Raw genomic sequence first — 22,858 nt, forward strand, 5'->3', positions numbered from 1 at the left:
GGCTTCTGATCAGTTTTAGGACACAACAGCACATTAAATATGTGATCGCATGGAGAGAACCTAAGCTATAGTTCTCATAATACATACTTGACACTAATTCTTTAAGAGGCCTAACCAATTTCTTCCTGACCTGTATCTAAACTGTGGGCCATTTCCCTGAAAACTCCACTAGCGTTCCTTAAGAAGGCACTGGAATTCTTGAGAAGTAGAAATATATTTACCAGCTAAGAAAGCAAAGATTCAGAAAAGTCCACTAACTAGCAATTTGGTGGAAAACTGCGCTAGAACTCGAAAGTCATCTCTCTTCTCCTTAGAGTGGGTCTGTCCTGGAAGGTTGCTTACCTGGGTCACAGAAGCTGCCCATGGTGACAGCCGGACTCTGGGTCTCAACGGGGAATACAATAAACAGACTATCTGCTCACAGGCTTAGCTCTGACCCCTGACACCGCCATGTGGAAGCAATAGGTGACTGTGCGGGGTGTACTCCTGGGTGCCTTCACGCTATCTTGGTGGGGAGTCGGGGGGAGGGAGGGAGGTGGGAGGGGTTCTACCCAAAGAACTTGTGATTTTGTAACTCCTACCAGATCCTTTTGTCTTCCCTCAAATAACAGGAATTTCCAAAACTACATGAAGGAAAAACAGGAGAGAAAATGGCAAAGATCCATGTATCCTCTGACCTCTCTTGTTCTCACATTTGTCCCTCTTCTCTGGAAAAATGTGAAAATTATTCCTATAACCTTGGCTGGATCAGGGCAGTGTCCAGCTCCAGTCTGCCTTTTCATTCCCTCAGGGAGTGTCTGCTTAGCACCTCCACAGTGCCTCTGGTGGCTCTGTGACACAGAGATGGCTGAGGTAGCCCTGCAGCCCTCAAGGAGTTTGAGGCTAGAGGAGGAGAAAGGCATGAGCAGGCACAAGTGATGTAGGAGGAAGAATGGTATGTGAGCCCTAGGAGAAGGCCAGAGAGGGCCAAGGGGCCTGGGAATGCCTGGAAGCAAGAGGCAACTCCATTCTCAGCCCCTGTTACGTACCAAGCTCCAGATCACACAACCACCCAGACCATTATGGGTCCTGGGAAGAGCCTCCCCTTGAGAAAGGCCCCAGTCCACAGTGAGCAGCAGCAGCAGTAGTAGCAGGAGTAACAGTATAGCGGCAATAATAATAGCAGCAATAATCATATCTTACAGGAATGGACACTTCCTGTGGGCTGAGAACTTTTCACGTGGCATCTGATTTCATTCTCAGAACAACTCTAGAAGATACTATACTATCATTACCCCCTCTTATAGATGAGAAGACTAAGACATAGAGAAGATCTTTTACTCATTCCTCCAACAAAATGTTTTTGTTTATGTGTCTACAGTGAACCCGATACTACACTGGCAGTGACCATAAGACAGAAAATCTGTACCTGTAAATGGTACATACATCCTGGTGGGAGGCAGATAACTTGCCCAAAGTCACTCAGCTTGTTAGAGCCATGGCAGCAGGATTGGAACCCAGCCACTCTGACTGCAAAACCTGTACTTTCAAACTCCCGACAAGCACACTGACCAGATTTAGCCACAGTCCCTTATAATCATCATTATTAAAACACCACATTCACCCTATTTTAAGATAGTTTTTTTGCATTTTAATATTTGAAATCCGGCTGCCTTTTTTAATATATGCTGAAAGAACCCTGTGGGCTGTAGGCAAAGAAGTCATAATATAGCTGATTTGCTGTTCAAGCACGGATTCAGCTGAATACAGGTTATTTTCGTTACTAGTGCAATTCAGTTTTCTGCAAGTGTTAACATTAAACACAGTTGAATTTTAGCTTAAATTAAGATCCCTGATAATATTTCAAATATATTCCAATAAGTTCACTAGAATTTGATATTGAAAGAAAAAGTTATTGCACATGCAAAACATTGCATATTATGGAAAGTACCTAAAGGAAGTAGAAATCACCAAATTTCCTGGAGATCACAGAATTTTCAAAGCCTAAAGAGCTCACATTCAAACAACAAACATCTAATTGTCAAAACTTCCAGCTATTTAACTTCTAACAATATGTAATCAATTAAGGTAAAATGAAACTATGGGTTTCACCAAAGAGAAATCTCAGGCCAAATCCCACTGCTCTATGATAAGCCTCAAAATTATACTGTCAACCTTGGGAGTGCCTGGCTGGCTCAGTTGGTGGAGTGTGCAACTCCTGACATTGGGATAGTGAGTTCAAGGCCTATGTTGGGTGGAAAGATTACTTAAAAATAAAACATAAAAAAATAAATAAATAAACTGCCAGCCTAAAATGTACCAAATGGGGGCACCTGGGTGGCTCAGTCAGTTAAGCATCCGTCTCTTGATTTTGGCTCAGGTCATGATTTCACTGTTCATTAGTTCGAGCTCAGCGTCGGGGTGAACAGCGTAGAGCCTGCTTAGGATTCTCTCTCTGCCCCTTCCCTGCTCATGCATGTGATCTCTCTCTCTCCCTCTCTCTCAAAATAAACAAACAAACATTTAAAAAATAAAAATAAAAGGTACCAAAGGGATCAAGATCATCAGCAATCCACTTTATGAAAAGCAGCACATAACTCTGAAGTTACATATAACTTCTGAGAACCAAATATAATACACAACTTCATTAATGTGAAAAATAATACCCATACTCCAAACTCTAATACACAGAACAAGCAACTCATCATATGTAGGCATATGAATGAATGAGAGCCACTACAGACAATGTTTTAAGTATGTAGATTTAATGCCATGCTTCTTTGCTTCTGGAAAGATACATTTAACTCCATGGCTTATTTTACCATAATCAGTGGCAAAACTGATACCATTACCATTGTCAATGGTGCCTCAAAACAAAAGACTATGCTAATTACACTGATAGCCACCATTTATGTACCTGTCAAACAATATACTTGATTTTTTTTTATCTGTGATCCTCATAACTCTATAAGGGAGGTACTCTTACTATTCCCATTTTACATGTAAGGAAATTAAAATTCAAAGAGACCAGTGACTTCTGAAAATCACAGAGCCAGTAAGCATCAAGTCGAACACAGAACCAGGTATGCCTAAGTCCAAAGCCCAACTGGTTTCCAGGGCACTAAAAAGCCTGGCCCCACTGACAACCCACCTCTACCACCACCCTGGCACTTAACAAGGATAGATAAGCTCTCACCTGAAGAAAGCTTACTATGATCTAGAGCAGGATGGATGGGCCAACCGGAGCTAAAGTGGCAGGGTACCCCCCCTCTCAAGCCAAATACTCCCAGGTTGATTCAAATCCTGCTGCTTATATGGCTATTTAAATTTTCTCAGACTATACCTAAGGATATACGCAAGCAGAGCCCAAACTGACCAACTGCACCGACAACCACATGGTCAGTCAACTAACTAGTTCATTCCATCAAATTGTGCCAATTGAGTAGTACAATCCAGAGAAAACATTAAACAGGCTTGGCAAGAAGTCTTTGCTGCTGAGGCTGGGGCGAGAGGTGCTCACCGGCTGGCCAGAGGCATTCTTTACACTGAAGGTGATATTTTATATCAGTTAATGGAAACAGAAGCCTCACTGAGCCTAAGGGAGAGTCCAGCTTGTTGTGCCTTCTGGAAATCTCTCTGAAGTCTTCGGGCAGCCCATGGATTCAGTTAAACAACTGCTTTTCTTCTTTATTTTTTTAATTTTTTTTTTCAACGTTTATTTATTTTTGGGACAGAGACAGACAGAGCATGAACGGGGGAGGGGCAGAGAGAGAGGGAGACACAGAATCGGAAACAGGCTCCAGGCTCCGAGCCATCAGCCCAGAGCCCGACGCGGGGCTCGAACTCACGGACCGCGAGATCGTGACCTGGCTGAAGTCGGACGCTTAACCAACTGCGCCACCCAGGCGCCCCCAACTGCTTTTCTTCTTGATCTAACTTTTGCAGGACAACAGGCTGGGGCTTATGATTCCACCCCATTCTCTGGACACATGCCCCTTGGATATTCATCTCCAGTGTAAAATCCTTTGGAAGAACTTTTCCTTAAATATTTTCCTCAGAAAAGGATTTCAAGCTTGGATACTATGAATGGACTAAGACAATCCAAGAAACATTTACTGAGCATCTCTGAGGATGCAGAGGAGAATAAGATGTGGTTGCTACCATCTAGAAAATTACAGTTGAATGAAGGAGGTAAGATGGGCTCAGAACTAATTACAATTAAAAGCAGAACAAGGTGAGTGTTATCCAGGAACACATAAGAGAAAGGAATTAATTCCAGATGCATGGTCCATAATAAAATCAGCTAACAGTGAATGAGCACCTACTAGGTCCCAGGTATGATACCAGACATTTTACACACCCTATCCCACTTAATCCCCACAATCACCCTGTGGAATACGCTCTGTTACTACACTCACTCTCTATGTGAGTAAACAGATGGAGAAGCAAAGTATCTCACCCAAGGTCACCAACTAGTTTGTAAATACTAGCAATGAGATTTGGACCCTACTGGCCAACACCAAAGTTCATATTATTTTCAGTACAGTAGACTACATCTCCTGCAGTAAAGTTCTTCCTGGGAGAAATAGAATGGGAACTGGTTTGGAATTCACCCAGGTGAAGACGGAAGGGGAGAATAGTCCAAGCAGAGGGTCAGTGAGAGAGAAGGCCTAGAGGTAGAATAGATTCGCAGTCACGGTGCAGCTAAATCTGTGGGCAGAACTTAAGCCTGCAGCACAAAGGAAGTGGTGCATGGTCGGTGAGTTAGGGAACTAGGTATCAAGAGACTTAGGGTCTAGTTTTGCAATGGTCACTGACTGCATGACCCCCAGCAGATCCTATTCCCTCTCTGGGCCTCAGTTTCCTCATCAGTAAAAGTTTCAATCCCCTATTAGATGTTCCCCAAAGGCCTGCTCTGGCGTAAATGCTCAGTGATGCTCCCAAGAAGCCAGGTGGGACAGTGGTTAAGACCAGATGACTGGGAGACCCCAACTCTGCAGTGACCAGCTGAGCGAACTCAGACAAGCTAATTAATTCCTCCAAGTTAATCTTCCTCATCTGTAATGTGGGGGCTATAGCAATGCCTGCTTCATAGGCTGTAGTGAAGGCTGAGAGAACTACAGAGAAGAAGGCACTTAGCAGAGTGCGTAGGAAACTCTAAACATCAAGTTAATGGAGGCAGATTTGTCACCATCATCATCACCACTGTTATTTCTTTCTCAAAGGGTCCAGACACCAAAGGTAGTAGTCATAAGCCAGAAGGCCCTTTTATAATTATTTAAAAGGACAAAAAATAAGATCCTTTTTTGCCATTGAAGATGAAAAAAATATCTCACCAAACCACAACTCCCTCCCACAACCGCCTCATGCGTGAGGCTCCTGTTTCACCAAAGGCCCATGCCATACCTTCTCCTCTGAAGAAACGGTCAGCTTGTCACTGGATATCAAGCTGCACACCTGGTCCAGACTGAGGCTAAGAAATTCTTCCCCCAGCATCACCTCTGGAAAGTGCTGCTCTGTTCCAAAAAAAAAAACAAAAAACAACAACAACAAAAAACACACACACACACCACACACACACACACACACAAAAAAAAACAAAACAAAAAAAAAAACAGAAGTTCAGAAAACAAAGTTACAACACTCTTCCTGCCCTTCCATGAACCACGGCCATGGCAATCTGTGAAATTCAGAGTGGAGTCCTGGGGAATCTGGGGGTGGGCATGAGGAATAAGGACACACAGAGAAAGACAGTACATCCTGGCTGAGGGGAAACTAGCCTCTTAATGTGGCAGCAAAGACATCCCTCTGTATGATCCTCCCTCCCAAACATTGCCATAGATGAAAATGGGGCAGAGAGACGTTAGGTTATATTTTCTTTCATGCTCCATGAGATTAATAATGGCGTTGCAGAAAAGCTTCACTGGGACCTGCCTACTTAATTGAGCTCATTTGCCCTCAAGGTGCAAGCTGGCAGATTTGCACACTGTGCCCCCTGCAGCTCAGCCAAACAAAAGTGGGTCAGAACTGCTGTGTGGCTGGAAGTCTCTGGAGGTTCTGGTACGAAGTCAACATATCAAGGCTGGCAGAAGGCATCATCCTTCATGTCCCAAGTCAAGCCTACTACAGTCTCTGATTCACAAGGAGGCCTGACTCAGCATCTGTCCTGACATGTTGCCCCCCACCACCAGGAGGAACAGTCTGTGACAGGTGGGCCAGTGGAGACCATTAAGATAGAGGAGAATTTGGGAACAGCTAGAATGAGACAAAACACACAGGCCAGATGTCCATGCAGGGAAAATGCCAAGGACAATTCCTACCCTGAGATTTGCCCAGGCCACCATCCTGCTATTAGAGAGACAGTAAAATGTCAGCGTAAGAGTGTGCACTTCAGAAGGAAGGAACCTAGATTTGAATTCTGACTTTTCCATTTGCAAACTATGTTCCTGAGCCAACAGCATCAGCATGCTAGGTCTCACTATCCCTCTGTAGAATGGGGACACGACAGCTTGTTTTGCCTCCCTCCTGTGCTGTGATGGGAAAGGAAGTGTCAAAGTATTTTTGCAAGCTCTGCCAAGGTAAAGTGGCCCATGAGCTGACAATTCCTGGTGCAGCAGGTTCTGGAATTGGGCCCTTTGGCAATTGCCCCAGGCTGGCCTCCATTCTCAGTCCTCTAGGGGTTCTACCCCCATTGCCCCAAGGAGTATCTGCACTCCCTGCCCTCCGGGCTCCAGATCTCCCCTCTTCTTTCTCTGCTGGCCTCTCTCTAGCCTTGTAGCTTCTTGGATAAATCTATATGGCCATACCTCCCTGTTCCCATAGAGGGCTACCCACCCTTGGTTTCGCTAGCCCCTCTAGTGAGGTTCAGAGTCCCTCCATCCCTGGGAAGCAACCCTGCTGCAGCCATATAATGAAAAGGAAACCAGAGCATGCTAAGCTCTGTTCTTACATTCATCACCTTCTCAAAAGCAAACAAAGAAGGGGCACCTGAGTGGTGCAATCAGTTAAGCATCCAACTCTTGATTTCAGCTCAGGTCACAGTCTCAAGGTTCGTGGATTTGAGCCCTGCATGGGGCTCCATGCTGACAGTGCAGAGCCTTCTTGGGACTCTCTCTTTCTCTCTCTCTCTTTCTCCCTCTCTCTCTCCCCTTCCTGAGCCCTCTCTGTGAAAATAAATAAACTTAAAAAAAATTTTTTAAGCCAAACAAGGAAGATTTACATAATTTCTTACAAAAATCATTTTAACCTTTAAGTTGAAATACTTTCGGACCCAAAGAATTCCCACATACCCTTCATCCAGAGCCTCCAAATGTCCATATTTTACTCTCAGACATCCAGTTATAAACCATCTTGTCTATCTTTCACTGGACAAATGGGCTCCCCACTTGTTCCCTACCAGCCTAATGTATCACTGAGCCTATAGTTAAAGCTCGTCCATCATGAAGCTCAGGAATGTTTGGACATGACAAAATAAATTTAAAAGGCAGATCCTTTACGAAGAGAAGCAAATGCCATAAAGTGAGAAGAATCTTGTCTTCCTTCTCCATATGTCAACAGGAAACAGCCTTTAGTTAAAGCTTAGATTTTAGGTTAGACATTCAAAAGACTTCCCTAACTGTGGGAATATTTAAGACTACATGGCACTATTTTTAAAGCATTCATTCCTCAAGATTTTTAAATAAAAGCAAGTGAACAATCTCCTTTGGATGGTGAGAATTAGTTCTTGGCCTTGAGGCCTGAGAAAGCAACAGGATTCTCCCTACAGGCCCTTTCTGATCCAAGAAGTCTTTGGACCAGAGACCTCCATCTGTTGGCAACAGCAAGAAATAGTGGAGAGAAAAAGCAGTCACCACACTAAAATAAAATGCAGGACATCTAGACTCTGTGGACCAGCCAAGGCTGAGCTCAGCAGGAGAGTTCAGGCAAACCAGCACCACATCCCTGTGGCCCAGAGCCACACACAGCCTTTCTACCTTTATCTTTGGCTGACCAAAACCCTGACATTTGGAGGAGAGAAAAGAAGAAAGAGAACAGGAGGAGGTAAGAAGTTAAAATCTGGGGTGTGAAAAGTACTTCCTCATAGCTCATAAAGCCGAAAGTAGATGGGCCTGCATTTTGAAAAGGAAGAAGATGAAGTGCAGCGATGTGTATTCTAGGTGGCTTGGTGAACAATGCAGAAATTCTCAAAGATCAATCAAGGCAGCAAACAGCCCCCACACTTCCCATCTGTCACCCTCTGGGGCACTGCAGAATTTGAATCTAGGTCCCTTCATTCTGAAGTGGGCTGCTGCCTAGCCCATCTGGAACCTCCCACTGAAACCCTTCCAGAAATCCTCCCACCAGAAGCAGCAGCTGGTAGGGAGTGGGCAGCTGGTAGGGAGAGGGTAGCAGCTCCCCACCCAAGGCTGGGACCCTGGGACCCAGGAGACTTGCAGGGCATGAGCAGGAAAACACAAAGAAAGGAAGCAAAGAGGGAAACTTCTTCCCTTCCCCTTCTGTCTAAGGAGACAGGGTTGAGTCCCCAGAGCCTGGGGATCAAACCCACCCCCCCCCTTTCTGTTAGCAACACACAAGAAACCATAAGATAGAACAGCAGGAACAGGGTGCTCTGTCCAACTTGACTTCCTGGGAGACAGAAGCTCCCCAGCAGACTTTGTATTCAAATCAGCCCTCTCCCCAGCTGCTTCCCAGAAAGAAACACCTCTGCTCCCAGAAGGTACCTCCTATGAGAATCTTCTACCTTTAACACTTGTTTGTTTGTGGATTCTTTGTTTGCTTTGCCTTGCTGTATTAAAGGAGAACATAGTCAAGAATCTTGGCTAAGAATGACAAGGCCTGGGTATAAGTCCTAACTCCACCTCTTATTATCACTTCGTTCTAGGCTTTTGCTTCATCATCCATTAAATGGGACTATAATAGCTGACTTACGTCTCAAGGTTGTTTTGAAGCTAGGAGACGATAATATGGTTATTACTATGGTTAATAATTCTTAACCATCCTTTTTGAGATGAAGGATGAACATTTTATCAGCCCACATTTCTACTTCGCAAAGTCCAGTTCTGTGGGCAGCTCTGCTCTCCAACAGAGAAGTTTTTCCTCCATTATCAGAGACATCCCTTGGGACTGCAGGTCCTGTCTGTGAACCACCAAAGCCCTTAGAGACCCACTTTAATTCCATCAAGTTCAACAAACTTTCTATTGATATGTTATTCAATTTCTTTAAGCCTACAGTTTTCTCATCTTTTAAATGGGGCTAATAATACTACCTATCTCACAAAGGTATATGGGCGTTAAATAAGCAAAGATAGGTAACTCACATTGACTGAAATCCTTGCAAGTGCTCCATAGCTGTTAATGTATAATGTGCCAGATGCAGTGTTTCTTCAGAAATGAAGAAAGCGGGGGCGCCTGGGTGGCTCAGTTAAGCATCCGACTTCGGCTCAGGTCATGATCTCACGGTCCGTGAGTTTGAGCCCTGCGTCGGGCTCTGTGCTGACAGCTCAGGGCCTGGAGCCTGCTTCAGATTCTGTGTCTCCCTCTCTCTCTGACCCTCCCCCATTCATGCTTTGTCTCTCTCTGTCTCAAAAATAAATAAACATTAAAAAAAATTTTTTTTGTTTTAAATGAAGAAAGCAGAGCCGATGCCTACAAGGAGCCTACTGGCTTCTTAGATGGGTAAGACAAGACATCAGTAACTCCAACCCCAAGTCCATATGGCCATGACTGGGAGAAGCACTCGAAATACAAATAACAGCATGGAAGCAGGAAAATTCAGACCATGTGTAGACAACAGCAATAGCTCAGGCTAGCTAGAGCCGAGGCTATATCTTCACTCATCTAACACATGTTTACAGAACAAGTACAAAGTATGAAAAACTGTGCCAGACTCCAGGAGATGCAGCAGAGAGGCAGTCAGGCTAGAACTTGGGGAACAGGTGGGGTATGCAGGGAGTGTGGGCTAGCCCCTTGAAGGTGAACTCTCCAATAATCAACTCTAACTCTTCTAGTCTTTTTGCTTATGTTTCCTTAAAGAGAAGTGGAAACAGAGAGGGGGAAAAAAAGTTCTTTTGGTTAACATTCCTAATTAACCAGCCTTTACCATAAGTGACAAACACTGTAAGTTGCAAGTTTGATTTAATGAAACACAGTATGCCTGTTCCTGTATATTTGGATGAGAAATTAAATTAAAGAGATAGAAGCTCAAGAAGTTATTTAGTCATGTGCTTACGATCACGCAGCAGTAAGTGGTGGAGCCAGGTTTTGAAACCAACGCTGTATGATTACAACAGCAAACATTCTTCGTCTCCACGACTGTAATAATTTGTCCTAAGCAGGCCGCTGTAGTAACATTCAATATTGACGTTGGAGCACCCTAAGAATCTGTCTTAGGGTTACTACCACAGAGAGACAAAGAGAATATGAATCTAAAGACCTTTCTTTAAAAACAACCTTAGGGGGCGCCTGGGTGGCGCAGTTGGTTAAGCGTCCGACTTCAGCCAGGTCACGATCTCGCGGTCCGTGAGTTCGAGCCCCGCGTCAGGCTCTGGGCTGATGGCTCAGAGCCTGGAGCCTGTTTCCGATTCTGTGTCTTCCTCTCTCTCTGCCCCTCCCCTGTTCATGCTCTGTCTTTTCTGTCCCAAAAATAAATAAATGTTGAAAAAAAAAATAAAAAATAATAAAAAATAAAAAAATAAAAACAACCTTAGGAGAGGCGTGTTCTGAACGTTCTGGCATCATTCCTGGATTCAAATCTCAGACCTAACCCTTGAATTGAGATTCTTCCCTAATCCGCCTACCCACCACCAGGCTAGATGAAGTGAGAGTCTTCTGTGTTTCCAAAGCCCCCAAAACAGAAAATAAAAATTATCATACCCCTAATAGACCCGTTGTATCGTCTGAGGTCTTTCTTTCATACTGGGACTGTGCATCCCATGAGGGCAGGGTCTACCTTGTTTGAGTTTGCCTTGTTTGAAACTGAATTCTCAGTGTCAAGCACATCTGCATATATTGTGCTTCCCTACCCATTCTTCAGGATCGACTGCCTAGGGCTTGCGCAACCTCCCAAGTTAATTCCAAACCCATTCCAACCTTTTGATGGGATGAAATAAACCTTTAATCAGGTTCATCTAAACTACAAGCCCAGAACAAATGGAACTGAAAATCCATCTATGACTTCTCTGACCTGCAGAGATGAAATAAACCCCATTATTCCAGGCCCAGCAGCCCCAGGGAACAGGCATGAGTAACTCTGACCTGAACCACTGGTCATACCCTCCCATCCCCACCCCCCAAGAAAAGACTGGTTGACACAGGTGAACACACAAACAGGATCAAAACATTTTATCAGGGTAAAACAACAAAACAGAACTGCTTTACATCTCTCTCTCCCCTACTGCCCTATTTTTTGGAGGGCAGAAGTAAGCTTTCCTGAATCAGGATTTGGCTTTCAAGGCCCACAGTTTTAGCAAAGTACAAAAATTTAAAGCATTCCTTTCTTTAATTTTTGTAATTCTTTACTGTGGAATAGCTCAGAATGTCACTTCTGTTTTAAATAACAGAATTGATAACTGAGCAAGGAAATGTAATTTGGATTATCAAATTCTTGCTTTAATAAAAATTCCTTAAATAGTGAAAAAAGAAAGAGATCTACCTTAACCATCTCCCACAAGGATCATGACCACCAGCCCTCAGACTCTAAATATCACTACTTCTCCCCTCCTTTCCCCATTGACTTCATTCTAGATACATGTGTTATCTCTCCCCCTTTCTAATATGCATGTGCACACACACACACACACACACACACACACACACACACACACCAAGAAGCTACATGAAAAATGCCCATTTATCAGTGTTACTGATTCAACATCAGAATTCCCTGTTACCCAGAGCATAGAAGGATAGGGAGAGTTTCCTAAAAGAAACTTGTTCTCCAAAATGAGACATCTAGCAACAAAAACCACCTGCATCTTACACTACTGCTTCATTTGCCCCCCTCAAGTTAGCACAGAAAATTGGGGAGGCAGGAGTGAAACAAGCGTGATGGGCAGCGAGGCTGGACTGGGTGGATGTGAAAATAACTTGGGCTCAGAGCACAGGCTCCCGCATCAGACAGCCTCACTATGAATCCTGGCACTGTCACTTACGATGTGATCTTGGCCAAGATCACTAAACCTTTCTGGAGTGTCAGCTTCTTCATGTATAAATCGGAAAAATGGAAACTACCTCTCGCGGCCACGTGGCCAAAATGAAGTCATGCCTGGGAAACATGTAGCACCATGCCTGGCACCTAGCAAATGTTCAGCAAAATGGTAAAACCTCCTACGGTTACCGTTACCATCATTGTCATCATTTCATGATGCCAAGTTGGAGGCAGCAATTCCAAAGACAACCCTCGCTGAGTCAGAGGTTCATGTTTTTTAAGTGATTTGTCAATTTTTTTTTTTTTGGTTGCCCTTAATTTAGTCACTTTGTTCCATGATCTCAAGTGACTCAGTCAAAAGAAGGCTATTTCTCTCCATGAACACGTGAAATCTGATGGCTTTTCCATCCCATGGCTGAAGGACTATAGCTCAGCTTTGGCAGACTGATGTAAACAACATGTCCAAGGAATTTTAATTGGCATTTCATTAATGGGGTCCCATTAACATCCCTCCCAACCAGCTCTGCTGATGGCCCAGTACATGGCTGCCCAATTATCAAGCAACAGAGTCCCAATAAACCAGGGCCCTGGCCGACGAGGTTAAAGATTAAGCAGCCCTGGAAACAATAATGATGGCTAAGAAACAGGCTGCACCAAACACCAGGGTCCCTTTCTCAGCTGCTAGCTACCCATCAGCTGGGGGCAAGGGTCAAAGCAGTCAGCTTCTAAATTGGGGGACAACCCTCCCCCACCCCAGAATCAAATATCACAGCCAAAATCTGGGGACATAACCTGGAGGGGGAAAGTGGACCTGGAGGAAGCAGGGGGGACTGCCACAGCAGGAAGAGACAGGGCCATTCCAAACAGGAAGCCAATCAGGCAGCTGGGGGGAGAGAGGTAATCCCCCTCTCAGAGCTATACTGTATCTGCCTCTTGGTGCCTTCACCAGAGGGCTCAAGACTTATCAGAGGCAAGAGCTCCCCTTAAAAATACTTTCATTTTTTGGAGAGCAATTGGGCAATATCTATCAATTTTTTTAACGCACACTCTCTTTGAGCTACTTCATGCACTTAGATGATACTCTATAGGGACAACCTCACTATTGCTTACACACTAACAGCTGTACTCCAAAATAGCAGGTATAAGAATCCTCACTCAAGCATTGTATATGAAAGAAAAAACAAGTAACATTAATATCCACCAGTTGAGGATTGGTTAAATAAGTTGTAGTCCATCCATACGATGCAGCAGAGAAAAGCAACAAGATGTAGCCATGCACGAGGGTCCGGAAAGAACTCCAAGATTTTGTATAAGTCAAGAAAAAGTACAATGAGTACAGAACACATCTATTTAGGTATGTTAGAAAGCAATATATGTATGTGTGTGTGTGTGTGTATATATATATATATTTATTTTCCATACGATTACCCAAGATCATTCCCTTCAGAGTCAGGGATCAGTGCCCTTCACAGACAGGGCATGAGATAAATGGACTTTGTGTTTTGTAACTTTGTGTACTGATTGAATTTTTTTATGAATATAAGTTGAATTTTATTGAATAAATTCATTTCAATAATAATGGTATAGCAATGTTCCTGCTAACATGAAAGGGTGTTTGGAATGTACTACAAAGGTGTTTTTTAAACTGGAAAACATACATATGCAATGAAAAAGATGGAGAAAGCTCTATGTCAAGGTGCTGACTGTGGTCCTCTCTGGGTAGAATTGTAGTGCTTTGCCTGCTCTTTCTGCCTATCTGATTTTCCTTTAATGATCAGGGGTGGTTTTCTACTAAGACAGCAGTAACAAGAGCAATAACAACAGCAAAAGAAAGTTTGTGCTGGAGAAAAGAAAAGAATAGAATTCAGAGGTAAAACTGGGGGTCATGAACAAGTGCAGGCAGAGGCCAGCTAGCCAGAGACTAGGGAGGGCATGGGAAGCAGGACATACCTGCCTGTGTATCTGGATAAAGAGAAACCAAAATCAGAAGCTCTGGAAGTGGTCCTCTCTCCCAAGTAGCAGCCATGGTGCTGATCTGAGGAGACTCATCTCTCCACCAGGACCCAGATGAGAGGCCCTGTTACTATAGATCACGAGATGGGTGGGGAGGCTCTGAAGTACAGCCCCTGTGGCGGTGCCTACTTCTGCAGGAGGCTCTCCTCCCTGTCCTCCCATGCCCAAAGCCATCCTGGAAAAGAGCAGGATGTACTACCCCCATCACGGAAAGGGAAAAAAGGCCTAGGGTCACTCAGCTCCAAGGGATGGCTGGTCTGATCTCTAGTTTTGAACTGGATGGTCTCCTTGTAGTTTCTTGGTTTAAAACACCTCCTAATGAAAGGCATGGGGTAGGCAAGCCTGTGACCACAAGGGCTGATACTGCCTGCCCCTTGTATGTGACCCTGCTTGGTGCCCACTTACAGTGGGATGGGGACAAGACATCAGCTTTGTCTCAAGAGGCATTGATGGCAGAGAATGCCAGGTTCCATCTAAAATCAGGGGGTACAAGAACAAAGAAACAAAGCACACTCACATCAGTGGGTAGGTATGAGGGATTAAGTGTGGATCATCATTTCACACACGCTTCTCAAAACACTTCACAATCTTACCTTCATATTTCTTCTAAAATCTTTCCGTTGAGGTCTTATCAACCTCTGCATTACCATGGCTTCCCTGCAGTGCATTGCTGAGGCCTACAGAAAAACTACGAGCAAGAGATGGTCACAGTCTCCACACAAGGCTCCACAGGGAGGAAACTCTCAGCTTCAAGTGACACTAACAGTGACAGGAAAAGTAGGAAGACTCACATGAGCAACGAGGGGGCAGCCTAACAGCGAAGAGAAGATGTCCACATCTCACTTCTCCACCCAAAGATGACTAAACACCCTGAGTCTAGCAGAGAAGCTGGTCATCTGTCTACATGGTCTGTCTACATGGTGACTACATGGCACAGTCTTCCAGGCTCACATTTCCAATGAAAAACATCAACTCTAGGTACCAACACTCATCAGTTACCAATCCACAGGCCCACCTATGTCCAAATGGAGCCTGGAGCCAAAGAATGTAGTAGTTATAAACACTGGCTCTTGAGTCAATGCTATGGGGTTTGAACCCTGCCTCTGTCTCTACCAGCTGTGTGACACCAACTAATTTCTTCACTTCTCTGTGCCTTAGTTTCCTTAGCTATTTCATGCATTAAATGAGATGATGTGCATAAAATACTTAGCATAGGGTGTGACCCAAAGTGGCAGCTCAATAAATGCCAACTAAAAGTAATTCAACAGGACATCTATATACACATCTGTGTGCACAAACACCCACAACGCTGACAGAAGCCAATCACCATGACAGCATCAGGATGAAGGAGTATCAAGACAACACTGTGTTCCAACAGCATACTCCCCATCCTCCCACAAGTGTCTGTCACCATCAGACAGTGAAAGGACCACTGGGGGAAGACACAATTTGTGAATGTGGGGGAAAGAACCAAGGAACTTGTCAAAGTTGGGGGTTAAATACACAACCCAAACTTCAGAAAATTGTTGTCAGCTGACTACAAAACACAAAACTACACATACTTGCAAATGTTGTGCAGAAGGAGAAGGCTAGGGAGGGGAGACAAGGAAGAAAAAGAGAATTGCTGGCATGTAAGCACTCTCCCTTTACCCCTATACCAGCAGATGTTCACAAGTTGACCTGGGCCTTGGCCAAGCTCTTGGCTCCTGGTGAAGCAAAGCCTGAGCACAACCCTCTTCAAAGGCCGGGCTGGGAGCCCTCTCTAGGCAGAGAAAGGGCTCCTTGAGAAAAAAGAAGAAAGAAAGTGAAAGATAGAAAGGAAAAAGAGGGCACAGGAGTGGGAGCAAAGAAATAGGAGACTCAAGGTTTAGAGTCAGGAAGAGTCAGCAGAATTCAGAAGTGGGACCACTGGGCAATGTCCTTCATAAGAATCATCATCTTACCAACTGTGTCTGAAACAGACTTCAGAGAGAAATGAGAATCGATGTAGGCTCCTGGAGTCTGAGAGGTTGATAAAAGAACACAAGGATTCCAAGAAATAGAGCACATGCGTACTGCCTTGTGGACTGAATGACTAACACAGCACAGGGAGCTGGCAGGTGGACAGGCAACAGGCCCTTGGCTCATTTCCAGACACGGGATGAATAGGAGACACAAAGACAGATGGTATTTGTTTGGGCAGGGGGAAGAATGAGACACTTTAGTGCAAGGGAAAGAGAGAGCCATGAGTGAATCTATTGATTAAAATGACTAGACCCATTGCCTGGGCCACCCATGATCCTTCTCTGTCTTCGAATCAAAATAAATATCAGTGAAGATTTCTTTCCAGCTAAACATGGTGTACTGAACATTCATGTCGATCTCTGTTCCCTCCCAAAACCCCACTAAAATAAGAGCATGACAAACTCTGGCAGAGAAACGGAATGGAATCAGCCCATTATCTGATGTGGAATCAGCCCATTATCTGATGTTCAATTCATTCATTCATTCATTCATTCATTTATTTAAATGTTTACTTATTTTTGAGAGAGAGCACGAGAGGGGGAGGGGCAGAGAGAGAAGGAGACACAGAATCTGAAGCAGGTTCCAAGCTCTGAACTGTCAATTCAAAGCCCGATGTGGGGCTCAAACTCACGAACCCCGAGATCATGACCCGAGACGAAGTTGGACGCTCAACCGAATGAGCCACCCAGGTGCCCCTGATGTTCAATTCTTACAAAAATCTGTCTTACAAGGACTGGTGGTAGGAATTTTTTTTTCATGAGAGCAGAGACTTGTTTAGTTTTCTACTACTTCTCCAGCACCTAAAATATGTCCAACATAGGCATTCAAGCATCGGTGAACAAATATACTCCCCAACAAAGTAATGCAACATAATGTCACAGTCTATGCCTAGTACCGACTTTACTACACTTAATTCCATATTAACTAGCACTTCTTAGATATTTTCTAACATCTGTGAGATTACAAGGTGAATAAAATTCAGGCCTGGGGCGCCTGGGTGGCTCAGTCAGTTGACTGCCTACCTTAGGCTCAGGTCATGATCTCACGGTTTGTGGGTTTGAGTCCCACGTCGGGCCCTATGACAGCTCACAGCCTGGAACCTGCTTTGGATTCTGTATCTCCCTCTCTCTCTGCCCTTCCCCTGCTCACTCTCTCTTTCTCTCTTTCTTTCAAAAATAAACATTAAAAAAATTTTTTTAATAAAAAAATAATTCAGGCCTGAAAAAAGCAATTATTAACTGCCTTTCTGATTATAAAAACCTAATTATAATTGGTAACTCAACTTGGTTGTAGAAATGGTACTGGGAGAATAGAGCAAGAAAGAGCGTGTATACATGAGGGAAAGTCCATGAAAGCTCAGTCCTGTACTTCTGTGAAAAGTCAACAGATAATATCTCAAACTAATAAATCCAAAATAGTGGCACATTTTATTTAGATAAATGGAAGTAATGAGTAGATGTTGCACCTTTTAGCAGAATCAGAACCTGCCCTTTAATTCTGTCAGAATTGAAGGTTGAGTGGACATAGAGAATGGAGCTGGTGTGGGAAAGCAGAGCAGGGGACTCTGGCTTACCATTACAGGCTCTGCAGTAGTATTTGACTTCTAGAACCATACTCATAGAACACTTTGATCAAGACAGAAATTTTCAGGGCGCCTGGGTAGCTCAGCTGGTTAAGCATCTGACTCTTGACTTTGGCTCAGGTCATGATGTCAAGATTTGTGAGTCTGAGCCCCACATCGGACTCCATGCTGACAGTGCAAAACTTGCTTGAGATTCTCCTTCCCTCCCTCTCTCTCTGCCCTCCCCTGCTCATGCTCTCTCTCTCAAAATGAATAAAACTTTAAAAAAAAAAAAAGGAAATTTTCTTAAACAACAACAAAAAAGACAGATTTCAAGACCTAATTCAAATGATTCCTCCTTCCACAAAGTCTCAGATTTCCTTCCTATTCTCTTGTGAAAATGACTGTCTGGCAATTAATCCTATTCCACTTGGTGATTGGTGAAACTCTCACTGTTAAGTATCCCTCCACCTGTCTTGTCTCCCCGACTACATCACAACCGCTTCCCAGCACAGCGCTCTTCTCACCGTCTCTGAGGAGCAGGTTATTAAACCCACAAGCTCGGGACAGGTGCAGCACCCCAGCTCCCCGTTACCTGCATATGCGTTGGCCTGCTGCAAAAGGTCAGTGCAGGTGTGCACATCGGCAAATGCGCGGATACCCAAGCAATTGGTGGGATGCAACTGAGACTGCAGGAAGTCACAGCAGTTCTGCCGAACATCCATGAGCTGCAGCAAGCTGGCTGCTGGGAGCAGCACCTGGAGGAGAAGGTGACATCCTGAGACACTAGACACTTCTGGCAGGGCATCATCTCACTAAAACACCATCCCAATCATACCACTCCCATGCTCGCGAAGTCTTGCATGGCTCTCCCCTGCCTGTCCAACTAAGTCCAAACTTCCTTCAGGGCAGCCCCAGCCCCATTTCCCACTACTCTCTGCTTGGTAGATCCTCAGCATCAGCAGATGCTCTGTATCCCTACATTCCACACCAGTGCCTCCCAATCACGAATATATGAAATCTCTGGGGATCTTATTAAAGCTCCAATTCAATAGGTCTAGGGTGGGGCCTGAGAGCCTGCATTTCTAATGAACATCCCGGTGATGCGTGCAGCTGCTAGAACCACCGTATGGACTGAATGTTTGTGCCCTCCTCCCCCAGATTTGTAATGTGAAAGCCTAACCCCAACAAGCTGTATTTGGAGACCGGGGCCCATGAAGAAGTGATAAAAGTTAAATGAAACCATAAAGATGGGGCCCTTACAAGAAGACAGAGAGACACCACAGCTCTCACTCTCTCTATAGTGTGAGGACACAGGAAGAAAGCGACCTTATGAAAAGCCAGGAAGAGTCTCATCAGCAACCAAATCAGCTGGAAATCTGACCCTGGACTTGTAATTTCCAAAACTAGGAGAAAGCAAATTTCTGTTGTTTAAGCCACCCATTGTGTGGTATTCTGTTATGGCAGCCCAAGCAGACCAAGATAGATTGGTTCTCCTACTTGGCTACATACTGAATCACCTGGAGAATTTTTTAAATACTGATGCCTATGTCTCACCCCCAAAGATTTTAACTTAATAGGTATGAGATGTGACCTGGCCAGTGAGATGTTTCTAAAGCTCCCCAAGCATTTTAACATACAGCCAAGTTTCAGAAAGCACTTCTCTACAGCTTTAAACATATCATTTTCACGCAGAAAGGCACAGACTAAATTGTTAACTAGTGCGTTCGCTACTTAAGCATCTGTATGCCAGGTACTGGTCTAGGTTCTGGGGTTTAGTGGTAAGCACAGTAAACCAGATCCCTGTTCTTAAGGAGCTTACAATCTACTGGAACAAAAGAGTGACCCTCAAACCCCTTGAGATTCAGGCAATCACACCGTATTCTGCCATCCAAAAGAAAAATGGTAAAGAACATCTTTAGGTAGATTCTCAGAGAAAGGAGAGAGGCATTTCCTTTTAAAAGGTCACAGAACACATAAGTATTTATGCTGTATCCTGGAAGACAGAAATAGTTCCTGCTCAGGTGTGTGTGCATGTGTTTTTCCTAAAAGCCAGAGAAGACTGGCTTCAGCAGGCCAGAAGGGTGCCAATGCCAGTCTAGTTTCCCTAGGACTTGCCCACAGCTGCCAAAGCCTGCCCTCTGGATCAAATACCCAGAAGAGATGGCAGAGTCCTATTAGACCCCAGCTCTGCTGCCCTCCACCCCCACTCTCGGGGAAAAGGTACACAGTCTGAGAATGACTTTCCAAAAAAGAAACTTGAAAAAAACAATCACAGAGCATTATAGTTTCATTGAGGCTGCTTAGCTCGGGGCCCCCAGCATCCATTTCACCCCCAAACAACACCCATGCGTCCCAAGCCTTTGCTCTTAGCTGCTCCCTTGACTCTCAGGGAGAATGTCTGGGCCAGGCTCCAGATGTTCTCATCCACAAGAGCTTGCCCAGGAAGACTTAGGTTACAGATGTATTTGTTTTGTTTTTCTGATTTAGGGCACTACAAAAGTCTTTTTTTTTTTTTTTTTTACAAGATTTAAATTCTAGACCCTGACCTTCTCCCCAAACATGTCTGAATGCTCCATGCAATAAGGCCAAAAAGCCTGTCCCCCTGCCCATTCTTGGGCCTTGTCCCACTACGAGGGTAAACAGCTAAGTTTGCTTAGGGATGAAGCATTTCCCAGGACACAGGACTTTCAGTGCTAAAACTGAGGCAGCCTTTCCTCATCCCTGCTATAGGCAGAAACCACCAATGTCATCCTCCACCACCAATGCTCCTACTAGTGAGCTAAGAGCCTACTTTCCACAAGGCAAGCTCTTCCTCTTTATGAGCTTAACTTCTTCCTTCACACAGCTGAGTTCCAGAAAGTTCTAGAAAGCATGCTCCTCTCCCTTCTTTCTTCCCCTATGCTATGTCCCCAACGGTAAATTAACATCATGTCCTTAGTAATTTTTGAACCACTGATTCATTCCAGAGAAGGAAAAAGGTAAATTCACCCACTCTTGGGAGTTTTAGACTATAATGTAGCTCCAAATGTGACCATCTGAGCTCCATCCGCACTAAGCAGCCACGTAGTGGGTAGCCCCACTAAGCACCCATAAACTGGGAACCTCAATTAACCTGTGAGCTTGCTCATTCCAGCCAAACAGATTCTAGGACCAGATTAGTCTTTGCCTGCTAGTTAAGTAGAGAACCATTAACCATTCTTGCTGAATACATAGCAGGAAAGGCAAGCTGTGTTTCAAATCCCCAAATGACCTCTGTGATACCCCCTTGACCCAGCACTAGCTACAATCTACAGTTAGGGCCATAGGTCGACAGGTCATTCTGGTTTGCTGAGACTTTGCCCATTTTAGCACTGAAAGTCCTATGTCCCAGGAGACCCCTCAGTCCTGAGCATGCTGGGACAGCTGATCATACTAGGAACCAGGAACTTCTAACCAGTTATCCTAAGAACCCCTGCTGGAGAGGAATAATCAAACATTGTCCAGAACACACTGTACTCAGTGGTGGGGCAGGCCCCAAAAGGGTCAGGCTAAGAAGAGGCAAGAAAGGGACAGCAGCCTTTTAAGCCCCACACAGGAGGATTTCTGAGAGTCTGGTCCGCCCCCAAATTGCACTGCCAGTCAAACCAAGATGACAGCATGTGAGAGACACACACCTCCTTCCCCCTTGCCCTCTTTTTTACCACAAAGGCAGTGGCACAGTGTGGTGCTTAAATTTTCAAGCTCGTGACAACTAGCCAAAGAAATTAAAATAATAAATACTCCCTGAACATATTCCTTAGGTTATACTTTCAGTTTTTAAAACCTCCCTGGATACAGCTAGCTCCCTACATAGCTTTTCCCTACTGTTCACAAAACACACTTAGCAGGCAAAAATTCTAAGGCTTTCCACCTCTCTATACACCACCCCTCCATCCTGTTTGGATCCAATCCTGCCCAAAAGCATTCCCAAGATGACTTCCCAAAGTGAACGGGGACTTGTGGTTTCTCTAATTGCTCCTTCCCTCTCTTTGATCTTACACTGTGATTAGCTATGAGTCAAAAGGCCTTTTCTTCCACTACTTGCTTCATACAGGAAGGCGTGAAGAAAAGTAAAGGAAGTCAGAACACTGAGGGCAGGGTTTGGAGACCAGAAGATAAATCACTGCTCAAACTCTAAGTCTCAAGGATAAACTGGGGCACCATCCATGGGCATTCTGGGGGCTGCACATGATGGGAACAGACAAAAATCCCCAAAGGCTGTGAAAGAAAAGAGAGCAAAACATCCCTAAGGTGGCTATCCTCATTTCCCTCTCCCACATCAACAAGGGCTTTCTGAGGATTTCCTCTTCTCTTATCTTGTGTGCAACGCAACTCCCTGACTCCCTTGAGGGGCAGCAGTAACAGGTTGTGAACAAGAGACCAAGCTCAGATTCTTGGCTTGGTGGAATCACAAGGGCAGCACTGCTTGGCTCCTGGAAGGAGGAGGCTGAGCATGTAGGAGCTGCTGGCTGGAACCACCACAGGGATGTAAGATGACCCCAGGTCAAAAAGCTTTTGGTTTGCTTCTTGTCACCCCAGTGTTAAAGGTTCTGGGAAAACGGGCCCTTGGATGACCCTCAGTAGAGTTTACAGGTTTCCTCCTAGCTTGCAAATGGCCTCCCCTCCATTTTTCACGAGCAGGCCCCGTTTTGTTTTTTCTCTCCCTTGGATAACATGAAAACACAGCAGAGGATATCCCGTCACTGAGTTTGTTTCCTCTAACAAAAACAAAAGGAAATGCCCTGCCTCAGAAAGCACCTACTCCTGGAATTTCAGGGCGGCAGGGCCATGCACAGAGGGAGGGGGAGCAGTAACCAGAGGGGCCAGGTGACAGGCCTAGGCCCCAGTCACACAGTGGGTCTGTCCCTGCCAACACCAAACAAGAGGACTGGCATAGAAACGTGGTTAGGGGGGCGCCTGGGTGGCGCAGTCGGTTAAGCGTCCGACTTCAGCCAGGTCACGATCTCGCGGTCCGTGAGTTCGAGCCCCGCATCAGGCTCTGGGCTGATGGCTCAGAGCTAGGAGCCTGTTTCCGATTCTGTGTCTCCCTCTCTCTCTGCCCCTCCCCCGTTCATGCTCTGTCTCTCTCTGTCCCAAAAATAAATAAAACGTTGAAAAAAAAAAAATTAAAAAAA

At 44.8% G+C, this 22,858-nt stretch overlaps 1 protein-coding gene across 6 annotated transcripts in view; it reads right to left on the reverse strand.

Moving 5' to 3' along the window:
* KLHL3 (kelch like family member 3) overlaps positions 1–22,858 on the reverse strand; it is a 145,262-nt gene that overhangs the window by 45,731 nt on the left and 76,673 nt on the right. For all 6 annotated transcript variants that reach the window (XM_040444568.1, XM_040444567.1, XM_040444566.1 and 3 more), the window contains 2 exons: positions 18,298–18,460; positions 5,386–5,495 (listed from right to left, as the gene is read on the reverse strand). In XM_040444568.1, the coding sequence (XP_040300502.1) occupies positions 5,386–5,495; positions 18,298–18,460 (273 nt within the window). The remainder of the gene's footprint in view (positions 1–5,385; positions 5,496–18,297; positions 18,461–22,858) is intronic.

The sequence above is a fragment of the Herpailurus yagouaroundi genome, unplaced genomic scaffold, assembly GCF_014898765.1.
Source record: "Herpailurus yagouaroundi ecotype Mexico unplaced genomic scaffold, PumYag 192, whole genome shotgun sequence".
Lineage (NCBI taxonomy): Eukaryota > Metazoa > Chordata > Mammalia > Carnivora > Felidae > Herpailurus > Herpailurus yagouaroundi.